The sequence below is a fragment of the Pseudorca crassidens genome, chromosome 2 (assembly GCF_039906515.1).
Source record: "Pseudorca crassidens isolate mPseCra1 chromosome 2, mPseCra1.hap1, whole genome shotgun sequence".
In the NCBI taxonomy this organism is placed as follows: Eukaryota; Metazoa; Chordata; class Mammalia; order Artiodactyla; family Delphinidae; genus Pseudorca; species Pseudorca crassidens.
The window spans coordinates 55,938,008-55,953,042 of record NC_090297.1 but is presented as its reverse complement, the minus strand read 5'-3'; the positions used below and the strand labels follow the sequence as shown (position 1 = coordinate 55,953,042).

Here is a 15,035-nt window from a genome sequence, read left to right as displayed (position 1 = left end):
GGATGAAGTGTGATAGGCTTGCTCCTGGCCGAAAATATTACTGTCCTTCTATAAACTGCTGGAATGCTTTTTTCACTTTACTGTGGAACATTGCCATTTCTGCAAATGGGTTCCAAGGCATGCCCTTGTAAAAATGCAGCTGCAGGGCTTCCCTGGTGGCTCAGTGGTTGAGAGTCCGCCTGCCGATGCAGGCGATGCGGGTTTGTGCCCCGGTCCGGGAAGATCCCACATGCCGCGGAGTGGCTGGGCCCGTGAGCCATGGCCGCTGAGCCTGCGCGTCCGGAGCCTGTGCTCCGCAACGGGAGAGGTCACAACAGTGAGAGGCCCGCACACCGTTAAAAAAAAAAATGCAGCTGCAGCCCTGCGTGGTAACTGCACGAGGCAGGTATGGATGTGTTCCAGATGTGGGGAAGATGATCACAGTCATTCTTTCTGGGAAAGAGTATGAACCAACTGCTTTCTCTTTAAACATCACAAGATATCAGCTCTACTAAGAAAACTGATTGGTAGCAGTAGAAAGGCGGGTGATTTGGGAATATGAAGAACCCCGGGAGGTGGGGCAGACTAAGAGGAAGCCTCTGAGTCAGGAGAGGAGGCCAGCAAACATCACAGGTTTAATGGACCCCAAGGGCATTAGGGGATAGAGAGGGCTGCAAAAATTGAAGCAAGAAAGACCTTGTTCTTAGGAAAGGAGGTGGAAATATACATTTTCCTTCGTTCAGACTGTTGACACTACCCTGTTGCCACGATCCAAAACTCAGGCAAGTTCCTTGAGTATTAAAGGACAGCTATGTTAGGGTTTAGCCTTCCTCAGAAGGCTTGGCCTCGTAACCCATGGTAGCATGATATTGTTTCTGTGGGAAAAGTGTTTCAAAGTATAAGCCAGTTGTTTGGAACATGATAGAGAATCTCTTCATAAGATTACTCACTTCTGGGCAATTCTTTATGTGCATTCTCAGTTTTAGAATGTAATCAACGTGCTTTGAATCTCCAAAATATATTCTATGGTGTATAGAAAACAAATGAACCTTTTATAAGGAATTAAAAAATGCCCAACATTGGGCTTCCCTGGTGGTGCAGTGGTTGAGAGTCCGCCTGCCGATGCAGGGGACGCGGGTTCGATGCAGGGGACGCGGGTTCGTGCGCCGGTCCGGGAAGATCCCACATCCGCGGAGCGGCTGGGCCCGTGAGCCATGGCCGCTGAGCCTGCGCGTCCGGAGCCTGTGCTCCGCAACGGGAGAGGCCACAACAGAGAGAGGCCCGCGTACCACACACACAAAAAAAGCCCAACATTTGTGTTACAGAGATGAAACTTTTGTACCGTACATTCTTATACAGCAATACTCCCTACTGACATTTATTACTTAAATGATACTAGGTGCTGCAGAATAAATCTCTTTCATACATATGGCAAATCCAATAATCCATCACTTTGATAAACCATTCCATTAGTAGGGAATAACTACAAATATTCTATATGCAAGTGCTTTATAGCATTCTGGAAATACAATCAAGAGGCAATGCTTTAGGGCTACACATTAAGGCTACCTTGGTTATTTAAAATGTGTATAAGCAACAAGGGCACTTTTGCAAAAGATAGTATAAATTAAACAGTATCTCCATCTTAGGAAAAGAGAAGCTATTACAAGCCAACTGCACATCGAAAATGGTATCTTACAACTTCCTGCTATTATTCTAATGCAGGACAGATTATTGCTCACAACTGCACATTTCAGAACACAAAGAAATTTTCATATTTTTGTTACCTTTTAAGCAAGGTGACATCAGAATAAAAACTTTTAAAATTAAGCTTTTCTTTTCTGTTAAAAGTAAAATTTATTACAATACAGTAAGTGTAAGTGTTATTAAAAATGCTGGTTAAAATTATAAAGTGTCTATATAATTTTTCTAATATAAATCTTGGAAATAACTTTAACAGTTCTATACGTACATAGTACACTGAAAACATAAAATCATGCATAAGGCTGAAATATCACTTTGCATATTATCCTTTTAGGTATCACTCTTGTCTTCTGCTCCCAGGATCATTCCAGAATATGAAGGGGTTACAAACTTCAAGCTTTCAGTGTTTTGAATGTATGTCTGTTATCACACATTAACAATGCTTTAAAATCACTGCTTACATTCTAATCACGTGGTTCTAGTTCCCATATTTCCCTTTCTCGATAGGCCTTGGACAAAAAGTTGAGCTAGAAAACCTGTGATTACAGGACCCAGCATGACATGAATTCTCAATGATTCATTTAAAAGTGGCATAAAGTGTTATATATATATATATATATATATATATATATATACACATATATATATATATATATTTTAAAAGTCCTACAGGACATGAAAGACAAGTACATCACATGTAAATAAAATTAAGCAGCTCACCCTCTGCTTGCTTACTTGGCTCCACGTCTCTATAGAAAGGAGAAGCCGAGCCATGAAGAAGATAGGGCAAATCAGAACTGCTGGGAGTGCGTGTGTTTAGCGGGGCTGGTGAAGGTGGGTGGGCAGCAGCACAGGGAAGGAACTGGGGAGAAATGTCAGATTATGAAGGGAAATGAAACAGCATTACTTATCCATTCTTCCCCATCTTGCTAAAGCAGGGGCCGGTTCCAGCCCAGCCTCCCTCCCCTGCCTCCCAGTGAGGGATCTGTCCCCCCAGCACTGTGAAGGCAGCCACTGCCTTTCAGACAATGTGAAGCCATAGCTGTTGCCTACTGAGAACACTTCACAAATGTGAGGAACAGCCTATAAAGTATAGGTTTGGACATTTCATGAATTCCAAGGACAGGCTCAACACGAGGGGCAGGGGAAACAGTTTTTACAAGCAGCTAACACCCAGAGAGGCTAAGGGGTTCAGTCAAGGGGAAGGCAATGCTTCTTCCTTCATGACAGCGCTTCTCAGACTTTAATGTGCCTGCGATTCACCTGGGGTCTCATCAAAATGTATTAGGTTGAGGATGGGGCCCCAGACGCTGCATTTGTAATAAGCTCCTATGGACCACGCTTCGAGATGCTGATGCTCTTGGTCTATGGACCACACTTGGAGAAGCAAGAGTCTGCAACATAAAGAGGGAGCCGCCTCTGTCTTTCTGGGCCACAGGTATATCTTGGAAGTCCTGGGCAGAGCTAAAACAGCCCCAGTGCTACGTGCCCACTCAAGCACATCCCCGGGCCAAAGGTGGAGATGCAGCACACTGAGTGAGCAACTGTCTACAAGACTGAGTTAACATATTTTCTGAGAGCACCATGACTCTATGAAAAGTGAAACAAATAACATAATTCAACTTGAGTAAATGGAGAGGTCTACTGGCTGGGAATAAAACTAACCTTTTCCCCATGTAGTCCTCCTTAAAGTGAACATGATTACAAAGGTATAAAGAAACAGTATATTAAATTTCATAGTAAAAGGCCACATGTGCACACATATACATACAGTATGAATTCTAAGAAATTAAATGCATTTAGTCAGAATGAAGCACGTGCTACCACTGCTCCCAGCTAAAATCATCTCCTCTTCCAAATACAAGGAAAAAACCTTGAATTGTAAGGAAAATCACTGCATTGCCTGCCAGCACCAGGCCACAGGCTCCCCACTTGATCTGAAACACAAAAAAAGAGGATTAAATCTTTACTTTCTTTATACTGTATTCTTTGCAAATCTGTTATTTCCTGCTTTAGAAACATCAATGAAATATTACATAAAACTGCTAAAAGGCTTAATAATCTAATAGACAGGAGAGAGTGAACTGTTCAATAATTAGTCTAATTACTTCGTGATGCTTATTAATTAAGTCTGGTATCATCCTTAACGTTTTCCCCATTAGACATAATTCTATACTTGTTTTCAGTAGACAATGACTGCCTTAAGTAAAATACATGAAGCAAGATTACAAAGGGTCCAATTACAATATTGGGTACTCAGTTCTGTATGTATTGCCTTCTTTCATGAAAACAGGAATTGGAGAGTTACGGATTGATTTGTTTCTTTTCTAGGCAAGAAAAGGTTTTAAGTAATACTCTGCATGCAAATAAAAAGAGCTTTCCAGCAGGGCAGATAGTTTTCCAGAGGCACAGTTGGGGATGAGAGTACCCTCTAGTGGGCATTTTTTGTTTTAATTTAACAAATAGAAAACATCAATGAAAGTTTCCTCATAAAACGTGATGCAGTATTTGAAAGGTAAAAATAGAAATCTTTAGGGCAAAATTTAAGAAGTACTAGTCTAAGGCACAAGAAGAATAAGATAATGAAAATATGACATCTAAAACCTTCCATGCAGACTTCCCTGATGCCACAGTGGTTAAGAATCTTGCCTGCCAATGCAGGGACGGGTTCGATCCCTGGTCCAGGAAGATACCACATGCCGCGGAGCAACTGAGCCTGTGCACCACAACTACTGAAGCCCATGCGCCGCAACTACTGAGCCCACGTGCTGCAACTACTGAAGCCTGCGCTCCTAGAGCCCGTGCTCTGCAACAAGAGAAGCCACTGCAATGAGAAGCCCATGCATGCACTGCAATGAAGAGTGGCCCCTGCTGGCCGCAACTAGAGAAAAGCCTATGTGCAGCAACGAAGACCCAACACAGCCAAAAATAAATTTTAAAAAAACAAAAAACAAAAGACTTCCACGCTTCTGTTATCTAGACAGAGTTCAAACTGGCCTGGCATTCCAGACCCTTCCCAGTCAGGCTTCCCCAACCTTTCTATCCTCAACCATTCCCTTTTTGCTCCAACATATTGGACTGCTCTTTATTCCACATACTGCATTTTTGCACTTGGATGCCATTCCATACAATAGCCTTCCCTACTTTACACAAAATATTATTTATCCTTAGAGGCCACATCAAATGCCAGTTGTAATTTCTCTCTTCTCGGTGCTCCTATGGCATTCTGATCATGTTTTAATGACCACGCTTGGTATATTTATAGTACACTTGCCCATCAGGCAAGTTTCTGTGCTCTTTGAGAACAGAGACAGTATCTGGTTCTTATTCTTAGTGTCCTATAAATAGCATATGCTCCAAAGATGTTTACTGCATGAATAAATAACACTTGTGCAGATCTGATATTCAATGCCCCAAGTAAGAGTTTCATGAAGTTGAAACAGTATGTAATTGGGGGAAATAAAAGCAAATAGTATGAAAGACAGTGAATGTCAAAGAACTGAATAAATTATACCCATAATGTGTATTTCAGAGACAAAAAGAAAAATTTTGTATTTGATATCGATGAAATAAAGTGCATATTTTACGTCAAGACAAGAAAAAATTAAACATAAAATTTTTCTCTGCCTGTTTGGGCCTCCTCCCTCCCCTTCAGTGTGTACTGTGCATTTGCATTAACCAGACTTCCTTCGGAGATAATTTTCCTTTTTAATCTCATAAAGGGTCACAACTGCTTAGGAGATAACCTTCCTTCTTAATCCTGTAAGGGACCACGATTACCCATGACCCACTACTTACTTTATACATGCCAATCTGGATTGCATAAACTGTCAATAGTATGTCATTTGATATATAACCATTTGTCTCTAAAACTTATGTAACTGTGCTTTGATCTCTAACATGTGGAACAGTCGTCTCCTGGGTTATAATCCTCAGGTTGGCTCAAATAAAATTTTCCATTTCTTTTTTAGGTCGATGATTGATTAGTTTTTTTCTTCAACAATATGAAGATGTCATCTTATTCACTGTATCGTCTAGTAGCTGTACAGTTGTCCCTCAATATATGCCTATTGTGTTGAGGATTGTGTCTATGATGCCATTTGCAGGAGAAGAATTCGGTATGTTGTGATTTATAATAAGAATTTGGTCTTTGTCCCCATTTCTTGCACAGAGCTTCTAAAACCCTTGGAATTTCCTAAGTGATGAGAGTGGTAAAGGTGACTTTTTTTATGTGAATGAGGTAACTTTGGAAAGCACCTAAGGATGGAAGCCGGTTGCAGGAGGAGACAACCATGTGACTAGACAGTTAGAACTTTCAGTCCCACCCCCAACCTCCAGGGACAGGGGGCTAGGGGGCTGGAGGTTGACTCAATCTCCAATAGCCAATGGTTTGATCCATCATGCCTGTGTAACGAAGTCTTCATAAAAACTCAAAAGGATAGGATTCGGAGAACTTCCAGGTTGATGATTTGCTGCTCTGGGGAAAGTGGTACCCTCAGAGAGGTCATGGGAGCTCCATGGTCTTTCCCCACACCTTGCCCTATGTATCTCTACCATCTGGCTGCTTCTCAGTTATATCCTTTTACAACAAACTGGGAATCCAGGGAGTAAATGGGTTCCCTGAGTTCGAACAAATTAATCGAACCCAAGGAGGGGGCCATGGGAATCCCTGATTTATAGCCAGTCAGTCAGAAGCACACGTAACAAGCTGGACCTGTGACTGGCGTCTGAAGAGGGAGGCAGTCTTGCGGGACTGAGCCCTGAACCAGTGGAATCTGCTGTTACTCTAGGTAGACAGAGTCAGAATTGAGCACAACTGTAGGACACCCAGCCGGTGTGTAAGACTTGCTCCTCAGTGGTGTGGGGAACAACCCCCCGAACCACACACACACACACACACACACCACACACACACACACACACTCACACACATTGGAATTAGGTGATCAGGACCCCTTTTGATGTTGACTTTGGAACTAGCAGAGTATTGCTATAGTAGTCTCTGGATGGCCCTACAATAAAAGGTAAGGATTTCAGAACAATTCTAGAAAATAGCTTACAGTAGAAAAAGCAAGAAATCACTTGGTCTGGCTAAAAGTTGTAAGAGAAACAAAGAAAGCATTCTGCAAACATGGGCAAGATACTGACAGGTGGCTCTAAAGTGGGGGAATAGAGAAACTAAAAATATGCCTGGCCTTGAGGCTTAAGTCAGAGCAGGGGAAATGAAATTTGTGGTTCCAAACGCAGGCCTGTGGAGTAAACTCAGCAATAACTGGGCAAAACAATAGACAACAAAACTTACCACGTCCACACGAGCAAGAATAACAGGAAATCCAAAGGCAGAAACAACAATTCCGGTAGTGAAAAAATAAGCCAGTTCCCGACAGGCACTACTTGTTGCATCGGAGTCATATGTTGCTCGTTTGGCAATGAAATAGGGGATGGGAGAGATGGCATGGAATATCAGGACAAACAAGGGCCAGTAAACACTGTTGGTTGCACCCAGAAGAAACCCAAAAGGAAAAGTTACAGTTACATCATAATTAAAGATATATTGCTGTTTCAAAGTTAATATTACTTTAAATGTCTAGGTCAACGATTACTTTCATTTGTCACTATTAATACATGAGATGATTTCTACCAGGAACAGTTAAGAAGTAGCAATCATTAAAAATTACTAGTCCATTAATCTGTAGATAACTTATATTGTGTTAAGAAACAACTACACAATGTAAAATCTAGAATCTTTATTGTTTTCTGTATTATTGAGCTGTCATTTCTTTAGGGACAGAATCTTAACTCAGTCATCTTTGCTTTCCCTATAGAACATAGCACAGTGCCTTGCACATGCTAATTCAGTAGAGATCTTTTGAATGCACGCAGGTGGAAACTTTCGCTTGCTTGGAATAAGACCCAGATTCCTTGCCCTGGCCTACAAAGCCTCACATGATTTGGCCAATTTCTTCCATTCATTCTGTGTCATCTTCCCTTCATTCGCTCAATCTGTAGCCACACCAGCCTTTCTGTTCCTTAAACACTCCCTCTGCCTGAATGCCCTCCCCTGACTCATCAAGCCTGATAAGCTTATTCATCCACCAAGTCTCAGCTTAAAGACAACCTCTTCCATGCAGCCCTCCCTGACTCTCCCAGGGAAACTCAGATTTACCTTCTCAAAGCTCTCACTGTACTTTGTACACTCTCTACTAGAGCTGTCAGCTTACTGACTGGACTGTTTACCTGTCTCTCACTCATAACTAGAACTGTAAACTACTTGAGGACAGGACTGTGTCTCTTCATTCTTGTGTCACCAGCTGGTCCAGAGGAGGTTTTCAATAAATGCTCATTAAATGAATACATCAATTTTAAACAGAGCTTTGGTCTGCACAAATACAAGTGACCCAGGAAGGGACTGGGTTCATAATTTGGACTTCATTAACTCATCGGTTAGAGCTTGGTGCTAAACTGACCAAACTCCCTAATACCCATACTAACAGTGACAAAGACACACAAAAAATAGTTCTTTTGGAAATGATAACTTACCCATAATCCTCTAAGGCACATCCCAGCATAAGAAAAGTCAGCCCAATAGCCCCACTGAAGGATAATGCCACAAGAGCTGTGAAAAATAAAACCAAGAGTTATAGGTCCCCGTGGTTGTCAGAGACTGGGGGCGGGGGGAGAGGAATGCGGAGGGACTCTTTTTGGGTTGATAAAATGTCCTGGAATTAGAAAGTAGTAATGGTTGCACAACCTCGTGAATATACTAAAACCCACAGAATTTTACACTTTAAAAAGGTTAATTTTATGTCATGTGAATTATATCTCGATTTTAAATGTTTTAATAAAAAAAAGAATGCAGTGATTTACGTATTTCATTGGTTAATGTTACATTTGACTAGCAAATGACCACCTATGTGCATTTTTAAATCATCAGGTGGCGAAAGAGCTCAAGCCTTTCCAGTACTCAACCCCTATCTAACATATGAATTCCCTCTATATTTGTCCCAAGAGCCAGCCAGCCAGTCGATACAACTCCACTGAAGGGAAACTCACTACCACTGAGGAAGGTCATTTCATTCTGATAGTCTTTAAATGCTGAAAACCCTTTTTCCTTAAATTAAACCCCAAACTGCCTCCTAGCAATATATACCCTTTGATCATTGTGCCCTCCAAACCACAGTGCTTCAAGTATTTGAATACTGATGCTTCCCAATTAGTGTCCCCTGAATATTTACTCCCTGCATCTGTTACACTAATCTTTGAGGAGGCAGGAACATGCTTGTTTTGTCCACTGCTGAGTGGGAGACGGAATGTGAGTTGTTAAAAAATCTTGAGCTCTGAGTCACCAACATGGGTTCAAATCTTAACTCTGTCACTGACTGGTTGTGTGATCTTGGGTAGAAGGTGAACCTCTTTAAATCCGATTTTTCACCTGTAAAATGCGAATCATGGTGCCACCTTATTAGGGAGTTTATGGGAATCAAATGAGATAATCTATGTAAAGTGCTTGGATGTGCTTTGATAAAGGTAGCAATCAAAAGCACAGGACACTGAATTATCCAAATATTCCTCTGAAAAAACCCCATAATACTCAAAATTAGTCACTGACTAAACTAATTAACATTTTGATTGCTTCCTTTACTTTAAAGGCAATTTGGGGAGACTTTTATAGGAAGATACCAAGGTGATTTTAAAACATCTGGGAGTATACAGATGGTAGGGGACAAGGAAGCACTGTCAGTTTTATGAATTTTTCCATTTAGCACATGTCACTTTCGGGAAAAAAAAAATGTACAAAAGTAACTTGTCCCGTATTGTTTCATTACAGATGACCTTTTCCTCATTGGCTTTGTCCCCTGCCTGTGCCTGTCACCTGAACTACTCTGTCCTCCGGGAGACCATTCAAAGCTAGGAATCATAGATCTCTTGCTTCTGTTCTGGGACACCAGTCACTCAAAGGTCACAACTATATCGCCAGTGGATGCTCTTTACCCCCCTTTTTCTTTTTCAGGAATTGCATCCTCGGCTATCTCTTAAACTTGGAGCTAACCAGGAATAGAATTTCATCTCTCTTGTCACTTTACACTCTTGTTGGGACATTGCATTCAACCCAAAGCTCCCTGGTACCACAAGGACCCAGCTACATCTGAGGCTGCAGCCCAGAGCAGGTTCTAAGAGCTTGGCCTGCACCTCCAACTCCAATCTGGACTTCTGTGGGTAGCCAACAAGGACCTCAACTTCAACATGTGTAAAACTGAAACAACCCCACCTTCTCCTCCCAAACACACACTTCTTCCCTTTGAAGGCTCTATCTTCAAAGACCGACACCAACCCTACACTCCGTTTTCTAGAAAATCAGTAAGTCAAGGTGACTCAGTCTCCCAGACCTCACTCAAACACACTGCTGAAGACTGAGTGATTGGGCTTCCCTGGTGCTGCAGTGGTTAAGAATCCACCTGCCAATGCAGGGGACATGAGTTCGAGCCCTGGGCCAGGAAGATTCCACATGCCACGGAACAACTAAGCCCGTTCACCACAACTACTTAGCCTGCACTCTAGAGCCCGCGAGCCACAGCTACTGAAGCCCGCGGGCCTAGAGCCGGTGCTCTGCAACAAGAGAAGCCACCGCAACAAGAAGCCCACGCACCGTAACAAAGAGTAGCCCCCGCTTGCCGCAACTAGAGAAAGATCGCACACAGCAACAAAGACCCAACTCAGTCAAAAATAAATAAATAAATAAAATTAAAAAAAAAAAAGACTGAATGATTGTGTCCCTCCCCCCAAATTCATATATTAAATCCTAAAGTCCAATGAGATGGTGTTAGGAGGTGATAAGGTCATGAAGGTGGAGCCCTCGTGAATGGGATTAGTACCCTTATAAAAGGGGCTCCATAGAGCTTCCTTGCCCCCTCTGCCATGTGAGGACACAGCAAAAAGATGGCTGACTAGGAACCAGGAAGCAAGTCTTCACCAGACAACAAATCTGCTGGCACCCTGATTTTGGAGATTCCAGCCTCTAGAACTAAGAAATAAATGTTGTTTAAGCCACCCAGGTTATGGTATTTTTGTCCTAGCAGTCCTGAAGGACCAAGACAACCACCTCTTCTCTTGTACCCCCAGCTACTGTCCCCGTGAAGACCCTTATCATCTCATGCCTGCCTTCATCTCATGACTCTGCCAATCCATCCTCCACACAGCAGACAATGATGTCTCAAATACATAAAGCTGGTGTCACCCCTTCACAGTTGCTTTCACAGCCTATGAGTTGTTCGAGCACTGGAGGCGCACCTCTGCCATTGTTCTAGCACTGGAGGCGCACCTCTGCCGTGCGTCACATGTTCTCTCCCCTTGGAATAAACTCTGCCCTCACCCCATCCTTTGCCAGGTGAAGCCTTACTGATCTTTTTAGATTCAGGTCAAGAATTGCCTCTTTTGCGAAAGTGGTCCCCTTCCTCCCTGGAGCAGGGTTCAATAATCCCATCTGTATTAATCTCCTAGGGCTGCTATTAATAATGTACCACAAACTGGGTGGCTTAGAAGAACAGAAATTTATTCTCTCACAGTTCTAGGGGCTTGACACCTGCTCCCTCTGAAGGCTCTAAAGGAAGACTCCTTCCTTGCCTCTTCCTAACTCCTGCAATCTCTGGTCCTCCCTGGCTTGCAGTTGCATCGTTCCAATTTCTGCCTCTGTCTTCATATGGTATTCTTCCTATATGTCTCCATGTCCAAATTTCCCTTTTCTTATAAGGACACTAGTCCTTGGGTTAGAGTCCAACTAATCCAATATCATCCTAACTTGATTACATCTGCAAAGACCCTATTTCCAAATAAGGTCAAATTCACAGATACTGGGGAGTTAGAGCTTGAACATATTTATTTGGGGGACACATTCAACCTACAACGCCATCTTTGTGCTCCCACTGTATCTGAGCACACCTTAGACATTTAAACAGTAACAATTATTTCCAGCTCTGTCAAACAACAACTTCTCATTTATCTTTTCATTCCAAGCCTCAGGCATACAGTAGTCCCTCTTTAAAAGTTGAATAATCTGCAAAAAGCTTCCTTTCCTTAGTCCTTTTCCATTTCATAGCCTATCTTCCTTGTTACTGTATCACAATTTCTAACACATTCACACATAAACATTATTATGTGATAGTTTCCGGGCATGACTAAACACAGTGTAGTGCTGATACTTGTCATCTGCTTTCTGCATTGGCTTCAAATGGATATATTTCACAATGGACACTATCCAAGTAAATCATGTTTACTAAATTAATGCCGAATATAAAAGTCAGCCAGAAATAATTTTAAAATGTGTCTGCTACTAACAGTTTCACACTCAGCTAAATTTCATAGTGAACACACACATGTGTACAAAGACACCCATACGCATGTTTACAGCACATGTTGATTAACTGGAGAGGGAAGATCTTTGCGTACAAATATCAAGGATAGGAACTCCCACGTGGAAAGAGTTATGCTACTCTATTCAAAAGATGAGAAATCTAAGGGTGTCCTACCAAACCAACAGGAAGCCTTCCAATAGCCTCTCCTAGAACTGCCATTCCCCAGTCCTCTGAAGACAAATAGATGAGGGAACTGGTGTTCTTGGTACCCCTTTTTAAATCAACTGCCCCATGCAAAAACACGTACTGCACAAAGACCTACTGTATAGCACAGGGAACTATATTTAATATTTTGTAATAACCTATAAGGGAAGAGAATCTGAAGAATACATAATATACATATATATACATATACATTTATATATATATATATGAATAGCTGTGCTGTAGACCTGAAACTAACACGATATTGTAAATCAACTACACCCGAATTTTTAAAAAAGTCCTGCACAAACACTACCTTCTTGTCTGTCCATAAATGAATAAAGGCTGATGAAAGCAGCGATAAAATTCCACCTAATCTACTCTCCACAATTAAGACAAATACAGCATTTCAGGGCGCTTTCCGCTGACACCCGCCTGCAGCCAACTCTGCCTAGTTGGAAAAATCATCGGGAACAACAGATTTAAGTGCCCCAATGCCGAGACAATGGTTCCTCTGAAAGAATCGGGAAACTCGGCGAAGCGGCAGGAAAAGGGAGGAGAGGCATTAGGGTGGACATGTCAGGAAGTGAAAGCCCAGTTTAAAACTCGGCAGAGGAGGGGGTGGGGGGACGCTCCCAGGAACTGGGAAGGAACCAGGGAGGTGATGCCCCCGGGGCTAGCCGGGGTCTCCCAGGGAGGGACTGCTCCCGACGAGGGCTCAGCCTGCAGCGACCCGGACACTCCGGGCGAAACGTGAAGGCCAGTATCCTTGCAGAAAAAGGGCTGAGGTTCCCCAAAACACGTCTCCACCCATACCCCAAGGGGCGAAGGAAGCAGGCGAGCTGCTTCCCACCGGGAAAGGAGGGAAGGGTGGCAGGCCTGAGGGAGGCCGTTCCCCACCCACACGCTGAAGGCGCAGCTCCAGCCTCATCCCAGAGCCGAGGCGGCGATCCCACGGCAGGACCAGCGAGCCGGGGACCTCGGATGTACCTTTAACGCCCGCCATGTCTCCCGAGCTGGGGCCGCGGCTGCTTCCGGCTTCTTGCCACGGCCCCTGCCCCCGCCCAGGCCCGGTCCATGGCCGTACCTAGGGTGCCGAGCCCGCCCCGCCACGCAGAGCTCCGCCCCTGCCGAGCTAGATCTCCCCCGTCCCCGCCGCTCAGAACCCCTCCCCTGCCGGTTCCTATAGATCTTCCCCACGGCTCAGCCACCCAGAGCCCCGCCCCTGCTGGTCTCCACCCCCGCCACTCTGAACCCGCCCCTGCCGGTCTCGATCGACTGTCCCCCAGGCCCAGCCACTCAGAGCCCCGCCCCTGAGGGTCCCGATCTCCGCCTCCCACCCCCCTGCCCAGCCACCCAGAGCCCCGCCCCTGCCGGTCCGAGCCCGCCCCCGCCACTCAGAGCCCCACCCCGCCCCGCAGAACCCCGCCCCTACCCCGATCGCGCTGATAGGCTTGCCACGCAAATCCTCTTTCTCTCCGTAGCCGCGACTTTGCTCCACTAGCTCTCCTGCTAGGTCCTAAGCATATGCATAATCCCGGAACTGGCCCCACGCTCCTCTCTTCCATCTGTGGCTGGGACCCTGGCTGCGCCGAACCGCTAGGTACGCGGGCCCAGACGCTCCCCCACAGCCCACCAGGACGCGTCCAGCACGGCGCGGAAGGAATCTCTGCGTGAGGGTGGAGAAGATGGAGAGAGGACTCGGAAAGTTACAGTCGGTAGAGGAGGAAGGAATACCCTCTTACTCTGGCATTACATTCTCCAACCCTAGCGTGCGTTTGTGTGCCTGTCTGCGTTTACGTAACTGAGGCTATGGCGGAGGTAGGGATGGGGACACCAGAGAAGAGGCCCCAAAGATCCTGTTTGTCTGGCCTTGCCTTGCTTAATACCAACTTGAGCACTTTTCGAGCACTAGCGTTTTCTTCGTTACACCCTGGTGTATCTATAGAGACAAAAACCAATAAGCTGTTTTGAGTCTGAGGCTTTCATGAACCTTTAAATAAATAGCTATTATTTTTATCCTTGGGGCCTCAAGGTCTGTAGGTAACCAAGGCCAATTTAGACGTCAAAGGGCCATTTCGTATTTTTCTTACAGGAACAGAGAGTTCTCTTGGTGGATACAATCTGCAAGAGACGTTAAATACTATCTGGTCCAAGCGCTTCATTTTACCTTTACGGAAAGAGGCTCAGAAGGGACAGGACTTGCCTGCTTCACACAGCTCTTTGGAGAAGGTTGGATTATGGGCCACTTATCTCTTATTCTAGCTGAGAAGCCCTCCACCTTATGGTGCTGCGCCTCTTCTATTGCTTTTTCTTAATTTTCAACAGGACTGAAAGATAAAGGGGTTCGTGGGAATCCAGGTTCCCCTGACTGTATAAGTACAAATTCTCACCACCAGCACCTTTCAGGATCCCTGCTCGGTTCCCTTCCCTTTTTCAAAACTGTACACTGAGCATATTATTGTCTCAACACAACGTTTAATTACTTGTGAGTTTATTTTTCTAGCTCCTCCCATTTCTCCTCATAGATGGAAAGTACACTTATTAAAAACTGTGTTGCTCTGAGGGTTGCCAGAGGAGAGGGGCGTGTGAAGTGGGGAAAACAGGTGAAGGGGATTAAGAGGTACAAATTTCACGTTAGAAGATAAGTTAAGTCATGGGGATGTAGTATACAGCATAGGGAATATAGTCAATAACACTGTACTTTGTATAGTGACAGATGGTAGCTAGACTTATGGTGATCATTACTATGTTGTTCACCTGAAATTAATACAATATTGTAAGTCAATCATACTTCAA

The 15,035-nt window shown here is 44.1% G+C and overlaps 1 protein-coding gene across 1 annotated transcript; it reads right to left on the bottom strand.

The window, feature by feature from the left end:
- Positions 1–1,307: 1,307 nt before the first annotated feature.
- On the bottom strand, positions 1,308–13,381 carry LEPROT (leptin receptor overlapping transcript). Its single transcript, XM_067726449.1, has 4 exons — positions 13,227–13,381; positions 8,224–8,299; positions 6,986–7,172; positions 1,308–3,620 (listed from the first exon to the last, which is right to left on the bottom strand). The coding sequence occupies exons 1-4, from the start codon at positions 13,240–13,242 to the stop codon at positions 3,504–3,506; spliced, it is 396 nt and encodes a 131-aa protein (XP_067582550.1). The 5' UTR covers positions 13,243–13,381; the 3' UTR covers positions 1,308–3,503.
- Between the last annotated feature and the right edge of the window lie 1,654 nt (positions 13,382–15,035).

Bases quoted from the DNA above. Each gene is read 5' to 3' on its own strand.
- LEPROT (XM_067726449.1), bottom strand. The intron at 7,173-8,223 runs GTAAGTTATCAT...TGCAACCAACAG, and splicing joins TGTGCCTTAGAGGATTATGG to TGTTTACTGGCCCTTGTTTG. The intron at 3,621-6,985 runs GTAAGTTTTGTT...TTTGTGTTTCAG, and splicing joins TTCTTGCTCGTGTGGACGTG to ATCAAGTGGGGAGCCTGTGG.